Source organism: Motacilla alba, chromosome Z (genome assembly GCF_015832195.1).
Source record: "Motacilla alba alba isolate MOTALB_02 chromosome Z, Motacilla_alba_V1.0_pri, whole genome shotgun sequence".
Classification (NCBI taxonomy): domain Eukaryota; kingdom Metazoa; phylum Chordata; class Aves; order Passeriformes; family Motacillidae; genus Motacilla; species Motacilla alba.
The window spans coordinates 37,116,800-37,135,593 of record NC_052046.1 but is presented as its reverse complement, the minus strand read 5'-3'; the positions used below and the strand labels follow the sequence as shown (position 1 = coordinate 37,135,593).

At 36.9% G+C, this 18,794-nt stretch overlaps 1 protein-coding gene across 2 annotated transcripts in view; it reads right to left on the bottom strand.

Annotated features, from left to right (window-relative positions):
* The window catches only part of LOC119696155 (atrial natriuretic peptide receptor 2-like), a 39,269-nt gene extending 27,546 nt beyond the window's left edge, over positions 1 to 11,723 (bottom strand). For both annotated transcript variants that reach the window (XM_038125817.1, XM_038125818.1), the window contains exons 1-7: positions 11,548 to 11,723; positions 10,439 to 10,535; positions 7,503 to 7,635; positions 5,235 to 5,358; positions 3,131 to 3,235; positions 2,420 to 2,522; positions 718 to 863 (exon numbers count right to left, since the gene is read on the bottom strand). In XM_038125817.1, coding sequence (XP_037981745.1) covers positions 718 to 863; positions 2,420 to 2,522; positions 3,131 to 3,235; positions 5,235 to 5,358; positions 7,503 to 7,635; positions 10,439 to 10,535; positions 11,548 to 11,601 — 762 coding nt within the window. In that variant the 5' untranslated portion in view covers positions 11,602 to 11,723. The remainder of the gene's footprint in view (positions 1 to 717; positions 864 to 2,419; positions 2,523 to 3,130; positions 3,236 to 5,234; positions 5,359 to 7,502; positions 7,636 to 10,438; positions 10,536 to 11,547) is intronic.
* Between the last annotated feature and the right edge of the window lie 7,071 nt (positions 11,724 to 18,794).

Sequence of the window (18,794 nt, the reverse complement as noted above, 5' to 3'; positions counted from 1 at the left end):
ATTCCAAGACTCCCAAAACTACTTCTCCAATTTCGATACACTCCTTTCTCCTCATTCCCTTTTTGTTTTTCCTTCATGAGTCTGCTATAATAACTGACAACTATTATGCAAAATTAATCACTTTAAAAGGAACCAAGCTGGTTGTTACACTAAGAAAAGAAATCTTTTAAAAAAATCAAGCAACCAAAACAGAAAAAAAAAATCCTCTCCCCATGATTCTTCTGAGAATATCTCAATTTGAATGTTTTGCTTTTAAAGTTCTATTTGGACTCTGAGATTTAATGGCTTCTTGTGGAGCTAGTCCCTTAATGAATTTACCTAATTTGTTTTTGAAATCTTTTCTAATTCTGGCTTCTACACGGTTTTGAAGCTGTTAATTTCATAATAGAGTTCTACTGTGAGTGAAAAGTACTCTTAGTTTGTTGGCATCCCCTACTCCCCATGTTGTGGAAAATTTTTCTTCCTTTACCATAATCTACCCATCTCCCCATTACATTCCACCTCAGTCTTCTCTCTTACCAGATAAAAATTCCTAGTACAATGTGACTTCCCTCATAAGAAAGCTTTAAAAGTAATTTCCCTTCTTTCTGCTTTTTCCATAGCACACAGATGCTGGAGGTAGAAAAAAATCTCTCCCTCTACTTACAGAGAGCTCCACTCTGTCTTATAAATTCATCGAAGAGAAAGGAAATAAAAGAGTAAAGAACAGGTACTTACCATGACTGTCAAAATGAAGCCAGCACAGACTAAACATATTGGTAAGGCAATTGCTATCCTAACATCAACAGAAAGAGGGCATTCCCCACAGTCTGCTGGACAGATAGAGCAGCGTTCTTCGTCCTCACAAAAGCCATCTCCACAGACTAATTAGAAAACAAAACATTTTAAGGCAGTTTCATCCATCCACAAGATTGTATTCAGATTTAACCAAGTGGTTCTTGACCTGGAAAACTCAGAGTCCCAGAAAGAAGAAATTTTGAAGAATTCAGAAATACCATCCCAGCAACCTAAAGAACAATATGAATTTCTGAAGTAATACACGTTCTCTTTCATCAAGTTAAATGTTAATTACATCTGAGCCTTTGAAATGTTTTGTGTATAAATCACTTCATTACTATTGTGTTTCTCATTATCCACAGTTTTTTTTTCTGAAACTCAGAGTTCTTCAAGGCCAGCATTTTCTTTTGCCTTCTTTGCATTTTATCTGGCACTTGTGATTCCAGGAAGTCAGGGACCCTTCCTCAGCAGCAGCAAAAGACACTGGGGACTGTAGAAAAAAATCTTGCAACCCACACTTCAAGTATTTCCTTTACTTTTCTCTAAGGTCTTATATAAATTATCAGCAATATTAGATGTAATTTAAAACAAATGTCTTAAATAACAAAAGTCCTTCTCCCATGTCTTGAACGGTCTTTCAATTTTACCTCTGTGATTAAACTAATATCATGCTATACTTCAGACCTGAGAGGTGAGCTGAAGGTATTATTCTGTCATTATGTAATTTTTTTAAATTAAAAAAAAAAAACTAAAAAAAAATCCACCGCTCAGTAATAATTCTGTTTCAGCCTCACTAATTCCAGTATAATACCAAGATAATAACAGAAGTCACTTTCTGTCTCAGGGGTAGAGCTGCATTTTTTAAAATTTCTTCTCTTATATATTGTTAAGTTTCCTGGAAAATTCAGCTGCAGTTGTTTTGAAATGAGTAGAAAATTCTATAGATAAATACTTCTATTCACACTGGAGTTGCTTTGTGTTTTTTCTTTTTTTCCATAACATTGAGAAATATATTCTCACATTTCCAGAAGAGTAGCTAACAAGAGTATTGTGATGACACTTTTGTTTTAGCCAATAACTTTCTTCAGGTTGTGTGTTTAATTTATTAAACAATTCTGCTTTTAATATTTGACATCACTAAGAGAATTGCTACAGTCATTTCTGCTTCCCTCCATACAGGTATACGAAAGAGAATGGAAGACTCATGCCCTTGGGAGCAATTTTTAATGTGAACAAGGGAACCAATATGGATTTCTACCTTTCCAATATGTCTAAGACTAGTCTGCTCCCCTTCAGGAGAAAAGTGTCTGGATTCTCAGAACACTAGCTGGAGGAATAGTCTCACATTCTCATGAACTGCAGACAAGCCTTGTAGAACCTGAAGCCATTGGTCATGGTATTTGACTACTTATTTTACAAGAGTGGCTTTCTACTGTTCTAGATTAATACAACTGTTAGAAGCTCAAACACTTTTTCCGACTTCATGTTATGTGAAGAAGAATTTCAGGGAGACATTTGTGTATTTTTAAAGAAAGCCTGGGGTAGGAATCACTTTTGCTCTTGGTAACTATGCATGAATGATAATAGCATTGAGATTTGCAGTCAATAAAAAGTTAGCTCACATTTTCATTTTATATCATACCTACTGCAGGAAGGACTGTGGTTTTTGCTTCCAGAGCAGCTTGGATTCTCCCAACTCTGATGTGTGCGATGAGAGAAGTCACACCCACGTGAACTAAAACAACCTGTGAAACAAGTGAACAAACCAGCAAGCATCAAAACTTCACTTGAAGGATTTTATAGTCTGCAAAACTTCACAGTAGGCTTTTATAACAAGAACTGACTGACTGTGGTATCCTTCAAAAGAATTTGTGCATTTCTTTCAAAATCAGGAGAGACAGCTCTTGTGAGAAACACTGGTTTGATTCCCTTCCTGGTGTGTCTTCTTCTCACCAGGCAGGGTGTCAGTCCTGTGCATTCTGCCACGTATGCTTTCCTGCTATTTCTTTCAGGTAGAATCTCCCTTATGGTTATATGAATCTGCATCACAGTCCAGTCAGCAGTGAGATGTATTCTTAGTGTGGACCCCTCAAATGGACGGATTATGCTATTCATTTTCCTGCCATCCCCAGTCCTTCCAATAACTACCTAAGGTGTAAAGGTACCTTACTTGACTTCCAGGTCAAGTCAGTTGGCAATTGATAGCCAGCTCAGCGATATGCACGGCATATGTAATAACACAAACATATAAATGAAATGGGGAACATGTTCATGAACTGTATTAAATTACTAGCAGGTAAGCTCCAAAAAGAGCAAATTATGTAAAATCCTAAATTCAATAAATATACTTTACCTTGGCAGTCCAGTTCCTTTGGCTCATTTTGCCAGCAGTAGACAAAGTGTGAGTAAATATCTGACCATCATCTGGGATCCATGGACCACATATTCCTCCTTTAGCCTTTCGCAGACATATTGGTTATGTCAGTATGCCATAACACAATGAAAGTCCTAGCTCCTCGTCTCTTACTTTCTAAAAATTACTTATGTTCTCTAACATCAAATAAAGTTCTATTTTATAACCGAAACTATCAAAATGCCAAAACACAAGCAACACTGTTCTGTGACAAAATAACAGAGAAGCCATTGTTCCTATATTCAGTTAAGATCTCACATATATTGTATATTTCTCAAAATATGAGGCTCAATTGTGTACTCATAGAATGAGTGTACTTATGAAGCTGGTTCACATTTTTGGATTTCCTGTGCTAGAACCAGAACTAGAATTGTATTCTATTTTTAGTATTTTACCCAAGAGGCTTTACTGAAGTGTCACTTTTGATACAGCAGTTTTTTTTCCTTTTTTCTTTAATGAGGAAGGCAGACACTGCTTCAGGGCCTGTTTGCAGAGCATTTCTCAATAAAGCTATTAAGATGTAAACCTCTTACAATTGCAAACATGGAGGATTAATTTTGGCTGTCCAAAGATCTTGTAGTTTTTTGGTTAACTTGAAAGGATTAAGCCCGTCTCCTAATTCCAGACAATGCTTCAGGCATTTCTTTTGAAGGACTGTAAGTAATAGACCAACTCAAAAGAAATGGAGCACATTAACCAAAATAAATTGTTTTAGAACACACAACACTGAAAAAATAAAGCAATGAAAACCCAAACTCCTCTCAAACAATGGAAAAAACTTACTTTGAAATGTATGTTCAATCTTATGCAGTGATAGTCAACTCTGTAACAGTCAAATAGCACAGAGTTCCTTTAAGCAAAAACTCTAACATTTAGAGTACTATGAAGAAACCAAATGATGCATGTTGGCGAACATGCTTTTGCCATTTCCACACCATAATTTCAAGCAGAAATAATTGTGAAAATAGAAATAATAGAGAGGTTACCAAAGCAGTGGGATGTTGAAGTTTTTTACTATGGTTCTAGACAAAAATTTTGGTGTGATGGTTTCAGCAGGGATTCCTCTTTTAAACCAAAGTCCTGGTGCCAGCTAAGGCTTTCAGGGCATCATTAATAAAACAAGTAGTCAAGAACAGACTGCCAAGAAGCAAACTAGAGCTGTTGTGGAGTCATTAGATCTTCACACGGAAGGGTATTTGAAATAGCTGCAAGATGTGTAGGCTAGGCTTCCTATTACACCACCTTTGATCATGAAGAATGTGTCTCATTTCCAGAAGGGTGATTAACTAGAAAAACTGGGCAGCTGCATGAAAGTTTTTATGCAGGGTAAGCCTTACCTCACAGATTTAAAAAAAAAAAAAAACCAAACAAAAAAACCAAAAACAAAACAAAAAAGGTCTTACAAACTGTATTTTTAGATCAGAACTTTAAGTAGTTATTCAAAGAGGAACAGGCCAAGAAGACAGGCTAAGAATGGACTTTACCTTCACTGCATAAACAAATGTTGTTATCTTGTATTTAGATTTTTTTTTTTGCTCTGATAGGATGAAGAAAAATCATTCCATCTCAGGACACAGGTAAATAGGCTTCAGTTTTACAAGTCACAGCCGGTAATACTCACTCCCCCCAACTCCAGTAATCCAAGCACGTTATTCACACTCACTCTATAAAATGGAGAGACTGGAATATATCCAACTGAAAATATGCCCTGCTTGTTTTAGAATGCAATCATCTGTCTTTTTTTCTCTGTTGGCTGCACAGTAGTCCAAGTCAGGCAAACTCAGACAGATGAAACTGGTCCCATTAATGGGAGATTCTGAATACTGCGCTGCAGCCTCAGCATCCAGTGCAAAAAAAAATCTAAAGCTGACAGACATTGCCACAGTGGTTTCAGTGAACCATAATTTGTGAATATATAGCGAGCTACATAAATTTGGTTTAATTGTAATCACAGAAATACTTCACAAATTTGAACTTGCTTATTACAATGATGTCTCAGCCAGCAGCAAGAACAGAGCACATGATGCTGCACCATCCCACTAACCATGAAGGCCAAAGGACAGGAATGAATGTTGGCATGGTAGACACAGCAGTTGTCCCCATTTGCATCTTTCCATCTGGCAGGACAGTCATGCTCCTCACAGAATTCCTTTGCAGCAGTAGCATTGCTAACCAAGCAGGAGAGAGAGAAAAAAACTTTTATATCCTTTCCTCATTCACAAAAATTGCAACAAACACATGAAAGCTTGCTCTTTATCCTGCACAGAGAAATTATCAGCAAAAACATATGCAGTGAAATAAACACTGTTGAACCATCGTCTTTGTCTTCTAGTAGCTGAAATGCTCCTGAAGCACTAGAGATTGTTGTCAACTGGACCTCTGCCAACTGCCATGCACTAGGGACTTCTAACAGATAATGTGCTGCAAGCAGGGACCTAGCTCCACTACTCTTTCCAACTGACTTCATGACCAGGTGGGATTACTTTGCACTTCTTCATCTGGCACAGACAAAGACACTATTATTCTACTTCCACTCTCAGATATATGTGTCTCTGGCTACTTCCAGTCTCAAAGTTTCCAAAAACCTTCATCTAAGCATGAAATTCATACAGACCATTTAGCTCCAATCTTCATTCCACAATCTAAATTGCTAAGGAAAGTAAGTATGATGGACTTATACATCAGATACAATTTCCCAAACCACAAATTTAGAGTAGACTTTCTGAACAGAATGTGCTGCAGAACAACTTTTGAAAACTTATTCCTGAAAGATGAATGTATTCACCTCGAAATGCGTGATGTAAAACTGTTTGCTCAGTTACACTTTCAGTGGTTTTCACCCTAATAAATGTGGCTGTAAGATAAAATTGTTTTCTACAAACATAATTTACTCAGATGCAGCCAGAATCAATTGCAGTTTAGCTGAAATGTTATGCACTTGTGTTGGACTGTTATAAAACAATTTCAGGATTTATTTTTTGGCTTGGTCTTAATGAAAGGATTAGTCAATGATGAGGAGATCTAAAAGAGTAGGATTTGTTTATGATGTGAAGACTGTGTTTATTATGACAAATAAACAATATGACAAATAATTAGGTTAATATAGATTGTACTCATGGCCAGATTTACGAGGGCATAGACGTATTTGAAATGTGAGATAAGCAAATATGTCAACCTCCAAAACACCTAAACAGATAAAATATTAAAAATTATTAGCCTTTGAGTTCATACTGGAAGTTAGAAAAAATAATTAATTTGGTGTCTAATTCCATCATGTACTTTTCTTTAGGGCTCCTTTTCAAGATTTATCCAGTATTGTGTATTCAATTACTTCATCATGGCTTTATCCAATTACATTGATGCCCATACACTGACTTGCCAACCTCAGGTATATTTGGGTCAGCCACTGTAACCTTTAGTGTCAGCCAGATAAACAAATTTTAAGTAGTTTTTAAACATAGTAAGTAGTTTTTAAACATAGTACATAGCTGACCAAAATAAAAAAAAAATCAACTTTTTGTAGTTGCAAATAGATTCTGGATCATCTTTCAACATGAAATAAAATAAGTCTGGGTAACAGCTCTTATAAATTGAACTTTGCAATGTGAACACTCAGGTAGAGAAAAATGTTCTGTAAACATCTCTTACAGAGCAGCACGGGAAATGGGGTCCCACCCTCTGTCTCAGGTGTTCCTATATAGGAATGGAGAATTGCTACTTACAGACAAAAGCATGAAATCAGAGTGTATTGCCCCTAGGTTTATAGATCCAGATGTGTAGATCTGGAGATGCACCCCTACATACTCTCTAACTGCTGATGTCCACAGTCACTAACACAGTGTGTGAGCTGACATATAAGTTTTTGGAGTGATTTTAATTCCACAGAAATCAAGCACGGTTGACCATTGAATTAAATGGATTCAGGGCTGGACTAGCTCTTCTTTATATCCACGTTGTGCACTTGAATCATACTTATGAGTGAAATGAGTATAAGATACAGAGAGCCTGTGACTCATGATTAAACTTCAGCTATAAATTCTATGTGTAGAGAAGGCAAGAAGTGATGTCCAGAGTTGCACTGTGACAGTAGTGACATGCCCTGTCTTCTGACCTAGCAGGCAAACATGCCATGATGGCTAGTCTGAGAGAAAAGGAAAAAATAGCAGGGCTAACAGAGCTATGGGAGATCTCAAAAGATGGAAGGAATTAATGACCAACTCCAGAGTGTCTGTTCCAATTATATCACTGAATATGTACACACAAAAACCTCATTTACTCATGATCATGATAGCATTTTTATAAGAAGTAATACCTGTGGGAAAGGATTCCATTTTGCACAGCATATTGATAAAAACTGTCTGAAGCAAAGACAGCATAGGTCACGTTGAAGGATTCTCCACTCACAGCCTTTTCTGGAGGCCTTTGCACCCATGTCATTTCCAGTCCTAGAAACAGTGCAATTATGGGTCAGAGTATCTGCTATACTTTTTTACTTACCAGATACATAGAAATGTAAAACTTTCTCTGTAATGATTTTCATCAATTCATACGATCACAGAGTGGTTTGGGTTGGAAGGCACCTTAAAGATCATCCAGGCCCTGTTCCCTTGCCATGGGCTGGGACACTTTCCAGTAGACGAGGTTGCTCAAAGCCCCATCAAACCTGGCCTTGAACATTTTCAGAGATGGGGCATCCTCAGCTTCTCTGGGCAGCACTGTTCCAGTGCTTCACAATGCTCTGAGTAACCCTCTCAGTATTCTCCAATTACTTTTTATGAGCCAAAAGGTCAAGTATTTTAATGGCTGTATTCGTAAGTAGAAATGCACATTAATTGAAGAATTCTGAAACTCAGATCAAGCAGTTGGAGAAATGCAACAAAAAATCTGCTCATCTTGTGCAAAGTAACTTTGCTTTCAATATACAGCATTGCTGTTTGTTCTGGTATATTTGCTTTCCTCTTTTGATCAGGCAATATTGTTCTTAATTCTCGGCTGCTTTTACTGAGACACACGTTATTATGGAAGAGAACAGACAACTCTACCACACACAGAATGTGTTCAAAACTCCTAAACTCATGAAACATAAAGTATATATACTCATACATTTAAGACTGGATTATCATGTGGTGGAACCATTTGACATCTAGAACAGAGGACAGTGGAAGGAGTGCTATCAGATATCTGTTATTTTCCATTTTCACAGTCTTAACTGGGAAAGATGATTTACCCCCATCATGTTTCTTGTCCTCTGGGCCTGAGAATGAAGTAAGATAAAACCTGAGAGAAGCCTTAAATCCATAAACACCATCAAAATCTTTCCAGTGCACTCACTTACCTGTTTGTCGGTTGTTGGATGAAGGTTTTAATTTGCACCACATCAAATTACTTACATAATGAAACTGTGTAACTCAGTTTGTCAGGAAGTATTAAATTCCTTCTGCAGAGGACTGGTAAACCTGCCTTACCAGACTCTCATTTTTCTGTTTTTCTTGTTTGGTTATGACCTCTTTTGTTGCTCATACTTGTTTTAACAAGTACGTTCTTCGCTTGCACTGTACTGAAACGACTATTTTCCCCCTAATTTACTATCAGATTTAACTAGGCAATTTGTAAAATAACCTCAATTTCCCTTGGTAATCTCCCTTGAAAAGTAAAAATTCATTTTAATTGCTAACATTATGTGAAAAACTATAATACAAAGATTTAAAAAAAATGCTAGTGTGATTTCTACTAAAAGGTAAGAGAGCTGAGCTTCAAAGAATATATGAGAATGAAGACAAAAGGTCAGCACAAATTTCAGTTAAATTATTTTCTACTTCCTTATAAAAGTCTCACAAAGGTAAACCAAACTTCTTTCTACGACAGTTACTCCCACATATAAAAGCTTTGAAAATCTTTTGTTAATTCCTCAGCAATGAGGCTACAGCATATGCGTTTTGCTTTGCTTCTAGCAATGCCCAGAAAATGGCAAAGAAAACCTACAAAGAAAGGGAGGATAGAGCTTGAAATTCATTCTAAAACTGATTGTAATGGGTAATATTAATTAACCAACCTACTCACGTTAGTTTCCCTTGTACTTAGTAAAAATAGCTTTAAACAAGGCATCTGTAGTGATAAATAGCTGTTTCAGTGTTAAACCAACAGCAAAGTCATACGTGGATAAAAGTCTTAGTTGAAATTACCTAGAAAGTCTCTGAACTTCATTGTTCCAAAAGAATTAATTGAAGAATGTTTAACTGTAACATTGAGCTAAGAGTGTGACACAGCAGTATATTTCCTGGAGTGTTTTATCAGAACCACCTTCTGATGTGCTCTTATTTTTTTTTTCTAAAAACCCTGTTGAATGCTTATTTCTGGTGCTACCTTTTACAACATAAACAAAACATTCCTTTACATCAGTTATTTATTTGTTACAGAGTCACAAGATCACAGAAGAGTTGAATTTGGAAAGCACCCACAGAAATCATTCGGTCCAAGCCTGCGTTGCTCAAGGCAGGGTCATCTCAAGGATGTTTCTCTAGCATTTGTCTAGTCATATTTTAAAAATCTCCAAGAATGGAGAAGCCACAACCTTTCTGAGAAACCTGCTCTGCTTTATAACCCCTAGAGTATAAGAAACTTTTTCTTATACTTAAATTGGGTTTTACACATATCAGTTGCTCCTTAAATACTTTTTCATCTCAATAAATTACCAACACAAAAATTATTCTTTTTTGTTGTTGTTGTTACTATCTCATCATGTAAATTAATTTTGGAAACTGGCAGGAGTAAGTGGTTAAAGGTCTCAGGGTTTTTTCAGGTACCCAGGGAAGAGTTTTGTGCAAGGTGGAAAAGCATGATGTAGAATCACTGATTTTTTTTTTACTGTCTTACTGATTAAGCACAGTACACTTTTGAAATGACACTGCAAATTTTCAGCAAGTAGATTTGCTACAATGTTATGCTGCCTCCATGCTTTGTTTGGATTAAGTTCCATTTGGTTTTTTAATGAAAAAGAAAATGCTTTCAGGATACAACTGTTATTACTTTTCTGTTGGAACAAAGGTATACTGAACAAATAATTACTCTGAAGTATCTTTAGTTGGTTTCTTTCACTTATTTCTCTAGGAAGAGAGGTTGTCACTGATTTAGATGCATTTCATCATGGATAACATCCAACATGAGTAAGCTATTATTATGAATACTTCAATTTTGGGGTTTCAGCCATTCCCCAAGTAAGATACCAAGTCTTCTTTATGACTCACTCACCTCCGCAGTCCAGCATGTTATACTCATCTGGCTTTTCCAGGGGCCAACAGTCATAGTCTTTGTTATCTAAATCATGCCACCCCTCCACTAATACGACCTGCCAGAAAAAAGAAAAAAAAAAAAGAGAAAAAAAAGACAGGATGAGATGAGGGAAAGGATGGATTCCATCTCCTAAGTTTATAATCCTTCTATAGAAATCAAACAAAATGCAGAAACATAGGCTGGCATATTTTGACCTCTCTAACTTCCGGAGGGAAAAAGAAAAAAAAAATTCCATACAAACACAACCAGCACGCTATTTTGGTTTGTCCAGAAACTGGCATGAAACAGTTAGGGGACTTAACTAACCTTTCTCTCCCAAAATGGTTTTTTACAAAGAGCAGATGGTTCTAGGACCATATGCAGAGAGACAGTTTATATAACCAAGTTTTTTTGTTTGCTTTTAGAATGGCACTCTCCCACTCCAAACGGCTCCATTTCTTTTAATTTTTCATACTTACAATCTTTGAAGGAGTATTTTTTGTTATACTTTTAGTAACACAATACAAATCTTAGCCATATAAATGTTCATATACACAATGACGCATAAAATAAGAATTGCATAAGCCTATTTTAGTTAGAATACAGCATCATAATAGCACAGAGATTTAATTGTAGCAGTAGTAAAAGATACATTATAAATGTATATATAATACATTATAACAGATTATATTAGTCATGTGTTAAAAAATACACTTTAGGGTATATACTAACAGATCAGAATACTCTATGATAATGTACTCTGGGCTTATTCTATTTCTAGTAAAAGATAATAGTTTCTACTCATGCAATCTGCTATTGTTTTTCTATATATAATTAAAGCATAATAATCTACTGTATTGTGCAACTGCTTACTACAACACAACGTGAATAGAATAAGACAGAATGGTAGAACTTATTTTTCCAATAATTTTTCCAATATCTGCCATTACTCTTGATTTCTACTTTACTAAAATAAAAATCAACAACTAGTATAAATAGCTGTTTCACTGTAACAAGCCATATAGAGTGCTTTCTGAAAGCACAGATCAGAGGAATAAGTTCTGGTAAGCAGATCTAGATAGACCTACCAAAAAAATGAGGAGGCTTCGGAGCTCTACAGCTGGTGATTTGACAGCTCCCATGCTCCCTAATGTGCACCCGGCTCACCAAGTGTCAGGGCTGCTTCTGATGCTGCTGTTGTTTCTGAATTAGATCCCCTTGCCTAAGAAGGGGGTTGCTAGGCAAGCTGATCCTGGCAACTTCAGTTGCTGCAGCTGTTCTGCCTCTTCCTTCCCTCTTCTTCCACTTCACAGTGCAGGGTGGAAACACCCCTCTACACTTCTGAAACCCTTCGAAAAGTCCCCACTTGTTTTAGGGGCAGCCCCACCCTCCTGAAATCTGTGCCCCTTACTGCTTAAAACTAGAAAACCAATTGGGGGGATTTCCTTGCAGTGCTTTGTCAAATGTGAGCAGCATCCAACCCTCAGGCAGATGAATTGATGCTGTGGACATAATAATAGCTGAGCCCAAAGAAGAAGCATATAAACACCAAGGCAAGCAAAGGCTACCAGTATAAGATGAACGGTAAGGCTGACCAGCTGACCAGCTTCCTGAGCTTCCTCCCAACCTGAATTGTATGAGGCCCTGTGACTCCAATTTCTCAGTCCCCGAAGGTGTAACACAACTTCTGTCCAAGTGTCCTGCTACATACACAGGTGAAACAGACTTCTGTGTAGCTATGCTGGTACAATAAAGACATAAATGCATCCATGAATATCTCTGGTCGCTGAAGCCCCACCAATACAAATCTTCACTTGTGATTCAGCTCTCCAGAATGTTTCTCTAGGTTGCCTCTTGAATTCTGTCTCTCAGCCCAATCTGATATTAAGAATCTTAGTCAAACTGCTTGAACTTCACTATTTCTTGCATCAAAATGGCAGAAAAGAAACTGCAATGTGTGCCCCAATATTTTTGAAAGAGCTGTAGATGAATTAAAAAAAAATCTGTTTGGCTTCACTCATTAATGACTATTTGTATAAACTATATGTCTTAGGTTGAAACATTATGTTTGTTATGAGATGCTAAACCTCATATGTGTTTTGTCTTCCTGTGCTATGATATGTTTTACTATGAGGAAGTCTTTTAGAGATTTTTTTTTTTTTTGGTAGATTAGTCTACTTAAAACAGCCCACTTATATTAAGATCTTGGAGAGGTTTTATTAGCCCTGTGTTTTAGGATGTCGTTGCTTGATAAAGAATTTGCTGGCAGGGAAGCTAAGGATTATAACTTGTTAGATACTACAGAAGCCAAAAGATTGCCAGACTGATCCTATTGTCTTTAATTGGACTGACAAATATTCAGATGACATTGATATCATGATTCTCAAGGACTGTGAATATCATATATTACATTTACAGCTACTTGTCTATCAGCTCATTCAGAATTCCTGGAGAATGGTCACAAGTACTTGGGAATCTTGGATTAAAGATGGACAGACAGCAATGACTGGCATTGTCTGACTCAACAATCTATCCGAGCTACTTTATCTGATTTAACAATGTATCCCAGCTACCTGAGATGCACATTACCGTCTCTGCATTGAAGCAGAGAAGCACCAAAAATTTTTAAAAGAAAACCAGTGCAATATAAATATATAAAACTTTGTAAAAAGGATTGATAGCTCAGTGAGCAATATATTCTTTGGCTCTATCCACAAGTCTCTGGATATAAAAGAAATCAGAGATACATTTTAATAAAGTGAAGTACTCATTTTAATAATAATTGCTTTACATTTGTCCCTTTTACTGTTTGTAACTTATATGCAGTTACATAATTTGCACTAATATATTAACATTCCATCATACCACAGATGAGTTTATTATCACAGCCAGACCCATTCTAGCATAGATGAAGTGAAATCTATGTACTGCTGCTTGACTTGCTTAGTGCAATAAAACTGAGTTCTTTGGCTTCTTCTCTTCAAAGGATCTCTTAATCTGAAAAAAAAAAAACACCAAAAAAACAAAAAACCAAAAAAACCCCGCAGGTAATCTCTACTGATTTAAATTAAATTATAAAATCACTTGATGTTTACAGATGTATTTCTATTATGTTGACTGTACTCAAACAGTCCCTTAAGCGACATTATTTCCATTTCAGTAATTAACACAACAATAACTTCTACTATGAAAGAAACAGAGGCAAAATAAGGATATTTCAAAAATTTATGACCAACAAAACTTTAGATATTGTTAAAAATATGCATTCTTGTTAATGTTTCAATAACCATATAACTTACATACAAATTTTTCATATTTGTAGCAAATAATAACAAGAGATACAAAACAGCTGAACAAAAGTTGCCACCTATGTTCTTACAAGTGTTTTAGGACAGCAATTTCCAGCAGTTAGCCAAAACCAAAATTAGTGTGATGAAAGACTCAGATGTCCTTGAAAATATTTATTTATTCTGACATTTAAATTTTCCAGATGGTTCTTGTCTTGGAAGCAAGACAAGAATACTGAGTTACAAAAACAAAACAAAAAGCCCAAACAAACAACAACAACAACAAAAACAACAAACAACAAACAAATCCCCCAAAAGCCAAAACAAAAGAACCACCAAAACTCAACAAACAAACAAAAAACTTCTTCTAAAACTGCAAACAAACAAACATACCAAAAAAGGAAAACAAACAACCAAAAACCCCCCAAAAAACCTCAAAAGCCACTACCTCGGCCTATTTGACATTTAAAAATTATGGCATTCCAAAGACAGCATTTGATGAGGACTGTGCTGTGATTTGTGAAATCAGTAGCTAAAGCTTTAGTTCTTAGCATATAAAACTCCACTTATGCAGAGTATGTTCATCATGTCCATGGGTTGGCACCCTGCTCAATGCTACACCGCTCCAGGTTCCTAGCATCTACATTGATGTAAGATTATCCATGCTATTCTCATCTTACAATGAAAGCTTCAAAATAATTAAACGACACGGAGTCCGAGTGCCTTTCCTACTGGGACCAGCACAGCTTCCCCTGCCCGCGGCGTTTGCTGAGTATAGCCAGAGCACTCTGACGCTGCTCTCTAGTGGTTTCCTTGCAGCACAGCGGCAGGCAGGGTTCCCATCGCGTCCGGTCTGGTTCAGTAACAGCTTCCACCGGATGCACCCACGACGCCCAGTCTGGTTTAAGGAAAGCCTCCTCTTGATGCACCCACACTGCACAGTCTGGTTTAAGGAAAGCCTCCTCTTGATGCACAAACTGCACAGTAGCGCAGCACAGAACCTGTTCAATTTCAGGTTCTCACGAGGGAGCTCAGAGGCAGTAGATGTTGGCTGCCTACCCATTCCCAAGAGCAGAGGGATGCACTGCGCAGCCACAAGAAATTTCCAGAGCTCTGACACACAGTCACAGTACCACAGTACAACAAGTGATCACACCTTCGCTGGGTCATCCTAATAATTTGTTTACGCATTTTCAGCCTGTAGAGAAAGGGTTTTGCTGACTTGTATAATGCAGCCCCACAGACAAAGGGTGTTGACTTTTGCCTTGTAAATCCACATTGAAGCAAACAATTACATGTGCCAAAAGAGGCCTTTCAGCATGGGCTTCTTGTTCTCTTCTCACGGTGCTGGTCTTCCAAGTTTTCTGCAGCTCATGAAATGAACTGGATAACTGGATCAAAAGCCTGATCTGGTTACAACTGCTATGATGATGATGATGATGATGATGATGATGATGATGATGGTGATGATGGTGATGATTGTTATTATTATGCATTACCTTAAAAAAGATTTGGTGTTTTTTTCCTCACACACTTTGTCTTTTTCTCATCATTCTTGCTGCAAACACTTATTCAAGTAACACACATGTGAGCTCATATGGTTCAGTGAAATTTACACCTCATCTGAGCCTGGATTAGCAGATTTAAAAAATAACACCTGATTTTTTCCAGAATTACAGATAATTTAATTAAAAGACTAAACACTGTAATAAATTGCACAGTAGATTAGTAGCTTCAAAGGCACTGAGTGCCCTCAATCTGCTGGGACATCTTAACAGGTAATAAATTGTGGGTTTAAGGAAATGCTGGAGAGCAGTAAGCAAGATCCTGTGCCTTGCACACACACCATCACTTACTTTTGTAGTACCTCTTAATTTCTTTAATACATTTTTCCAAATATTGAAAACTTGAGATAATTTCAAAGAAAGAGGCCTCAAGCTAAAAAAAAAGGTAATCATATGTTAAAGAAAGAAGTGATGACATATTGGTTTTCAAGGATCTGATAGGTTAATGTTAGGTGAATCTTTGGTGACAGTTTACTTACAGCAGAAGTAGCAGTTACATACATACACAACGGAACAGAGCAGGGAGGCCGGATGCAAGCAAAACAAATAAAAAGGTAACTACAGCCAGTGAAAATTACAGCAAAGAAACTGCTTATTCTGATGACCACCCACAATGTTGTACATACCTCAGAAACTCAGAGAAACCTCAAAAGAGCAATTGGTATTAACTGGTGAAGATGGCAGGTAATTTTCCCTGTGCTCTCAGGTTACTGGGAATACTGAACAAATGAATGCTTTTATAGATGCATTCCTCAGGTTCACTCTAATTCATGACGCATCACACAAAGGCTTGTTCTGCTCCTCTACTTTGGATTTGATCTGTGTCACTAAACAAACCTAAATACTAAGTTTATTTCAAAAATGTTAGAAAATACATCAAAACTTGAAATGAAAAGTATCTTGTATACTTCCTACAGTTTGTATGAAGACTGTCACCTAGCATGTCACAGACTTGAAGAAGAAACATTTTTCTTTAAGATTAAGACTGTTCTCTCTTTAGACAATTGACCAGTACATATTCTGGAAAAAACCCTAACATTCTAGAATTTTCATGATGTAAAACCAATCTATTTTTCTTCTTCTAAAGAGAAGACAGAACAATGATAATCTGCAAGGAAAATACAGGTAAAAAAATTAACAGGTAACAGTGATTATCTCATTAACTGAAAATATTGGTGATGTTAGTTATTTGATGTAATATGTAAGTGAAAGCCTCTAAAGAGACGCATGAGAAAAAAGGGACACTCAGTTCTCAGAAAAGCCACCAAGAATTTTATTTTCAAAGTAATCCAGGTTAAACTTTAGAAAATCCTAGCCTATGTACATAACCTAATATAGATTTCTGCAGAAGGGATTTTCCTGAACAAATCTGTGTTTGTTATTGTAGCATACTGTAGCATGTCAATGCTGTAGTTGTTCAAACGGCATTCATCAAGTCTGAGAATGTGAGAATGAATTTCAATTTGTCAGGATGACTGCCTGGGAGGCTTAAGAAAAGTGGGTCCCAGTTCAGCACAGAATAATTTGAATTTTTCAGCTGAGCAGAACATTACTGATGTTCTCAAACTCCTACTATCTTTGAGCCCTCCCACACAGCCAGAAACATTGCAGATGTCTGCAGTGCTTAAGAACAGAAATCCTGGCTGCTCTTAAGATCTACTGGAGGACGTGGGTAATAGTGACATACAGCAGCTGAGGGACAATTCTGTTCTTGCCTTCTGTATCATGGTCCTAAGATACACTGGTTATTCCACTGGTGGTAGTGGCATTCAACTGAAATCTGCCTTTTCCTTGAATGAGTTTTCCTGTCCTCATTATTTCTCACTGAATTAGTCATTCCTTTTTCCTGAAGTCTTCAATGATTTTCTGAAGCTCATATTTTTATGTACAATTAGCATTACTCATCTATGGACATTGCACACAGCCCTTCTCTCCTCCAGAAAGATGCTCTCATAAGCCACAATTGCTTCCACATTTCCAGGATGTCCTACAATCAGGAACTCCTAAGAGACACTGAGAGATCCCCGAGACAGGGTGTCTCTTAACTGAAGAAACATTTAGCCTTATTGATCATCATTTTTGGACCAACCCAAAAAAAGAAAAAGAGATCCAGACTATTTTCTTTCCTCAAGTCATGATAATTTCTGCATGTGCCATGCTTTAGAGATGTTTGCCTAACCTGTTTTTAATAACCATTGGAAATGGAGCCTCTATCTCTTCCTCTGTGGTGTAATCCGAGGCTTCAATATACTTCCTTGATAGAAGGGCAGAAGGGCTTCACTATAGCCCCACCAGCTTCTATCTTGCTATAATTTCAGTTCAACACAAAGAACAGTCAGATCATTCTGTATCCTTTTGACAGGCTCAAAATCTCCACCGCTCTGGTTTCTGCCCATTACTATGTATCAAGACACCTTACACAAATGTGTTCTCGCATTTCTTCACAGGAAGAAAGGATCATCCTATTTTCTGTAACCCAATACAGGAATAAAGGCAGAAAAAAAAAAAAAAAAAAAAAGAGAAACAGGTATTTCAACTGTAGAATTAACACTTTGTTCTTGGAGTATTGTATGCAAACAAGTGATTGCAAATGCAGCCTGGGATCACTACCATGCAAGCATTCTCATTCTGTATTAAAATAAATGTCAGTTACAGAGAAACTTAAAAATCAGTCTTTTTTTAACATCAAAGCCTTTCTGCTGATGGAGATTTTGTCTCAATGAGCTTTTTTAATCTGTGCCTCAAATGGAGTAAAATTCATTTGGTATAATGCCACTTTGTAGAATGTTTTGTGACTGACTAGTTGAAAGAAATAGTCTAGTGGGAGAAGAAGAAGATTTTTGTATGCTACTGAATCTGAAAAGATTTTTCCACCATTCAGGATTCTCTGATTCTTTGGGTACATTTCTTTTGCTGCTGAAGTCAGTTATGTCTTTCTTCTGTCAGAAAAACACTGGGCAGTCAAGAACTTCTTTGCCCAGAGATCAATCTACCATTTGCACTATAGCTTTGACACAAGAAATAGTGGCTCAGATGGTCACTGAAAGGAAAAGACAGAAAATAAAACTGGTTTGATTTGAAACCCAAATACCTGATGTGACATGCCTGTTGGGAATAAAATAAGGTATCCTTTGTATCCACATGCAACTACCATCTGATTTAGGGTTCAGACTCACTTTAACTGAAATCCCTGGCACATGTCTTTGCTTTTCCCAAAGATGTGCTAGTTCCAGAATGGAAAACTTCAGAACCTACTGCAAGAAGAAATGTGAGCATATGAAGTCATATTTATAAAAAGGATTTTTATTTCCCACTAGCGCAATTTTATATTGTCTAGGTGTACTGCTAATTGCTTGTTCTCCTGTTTTTGATATCCCTCTCCCTTCAGAGAGTACACTCCAAAGTGGAATCCTTAATGATTTCTAGTGTAGTCTGGTTGGCAAGAAGCATGATGTGTAAGACGATTCTACCATAAAGTATTTC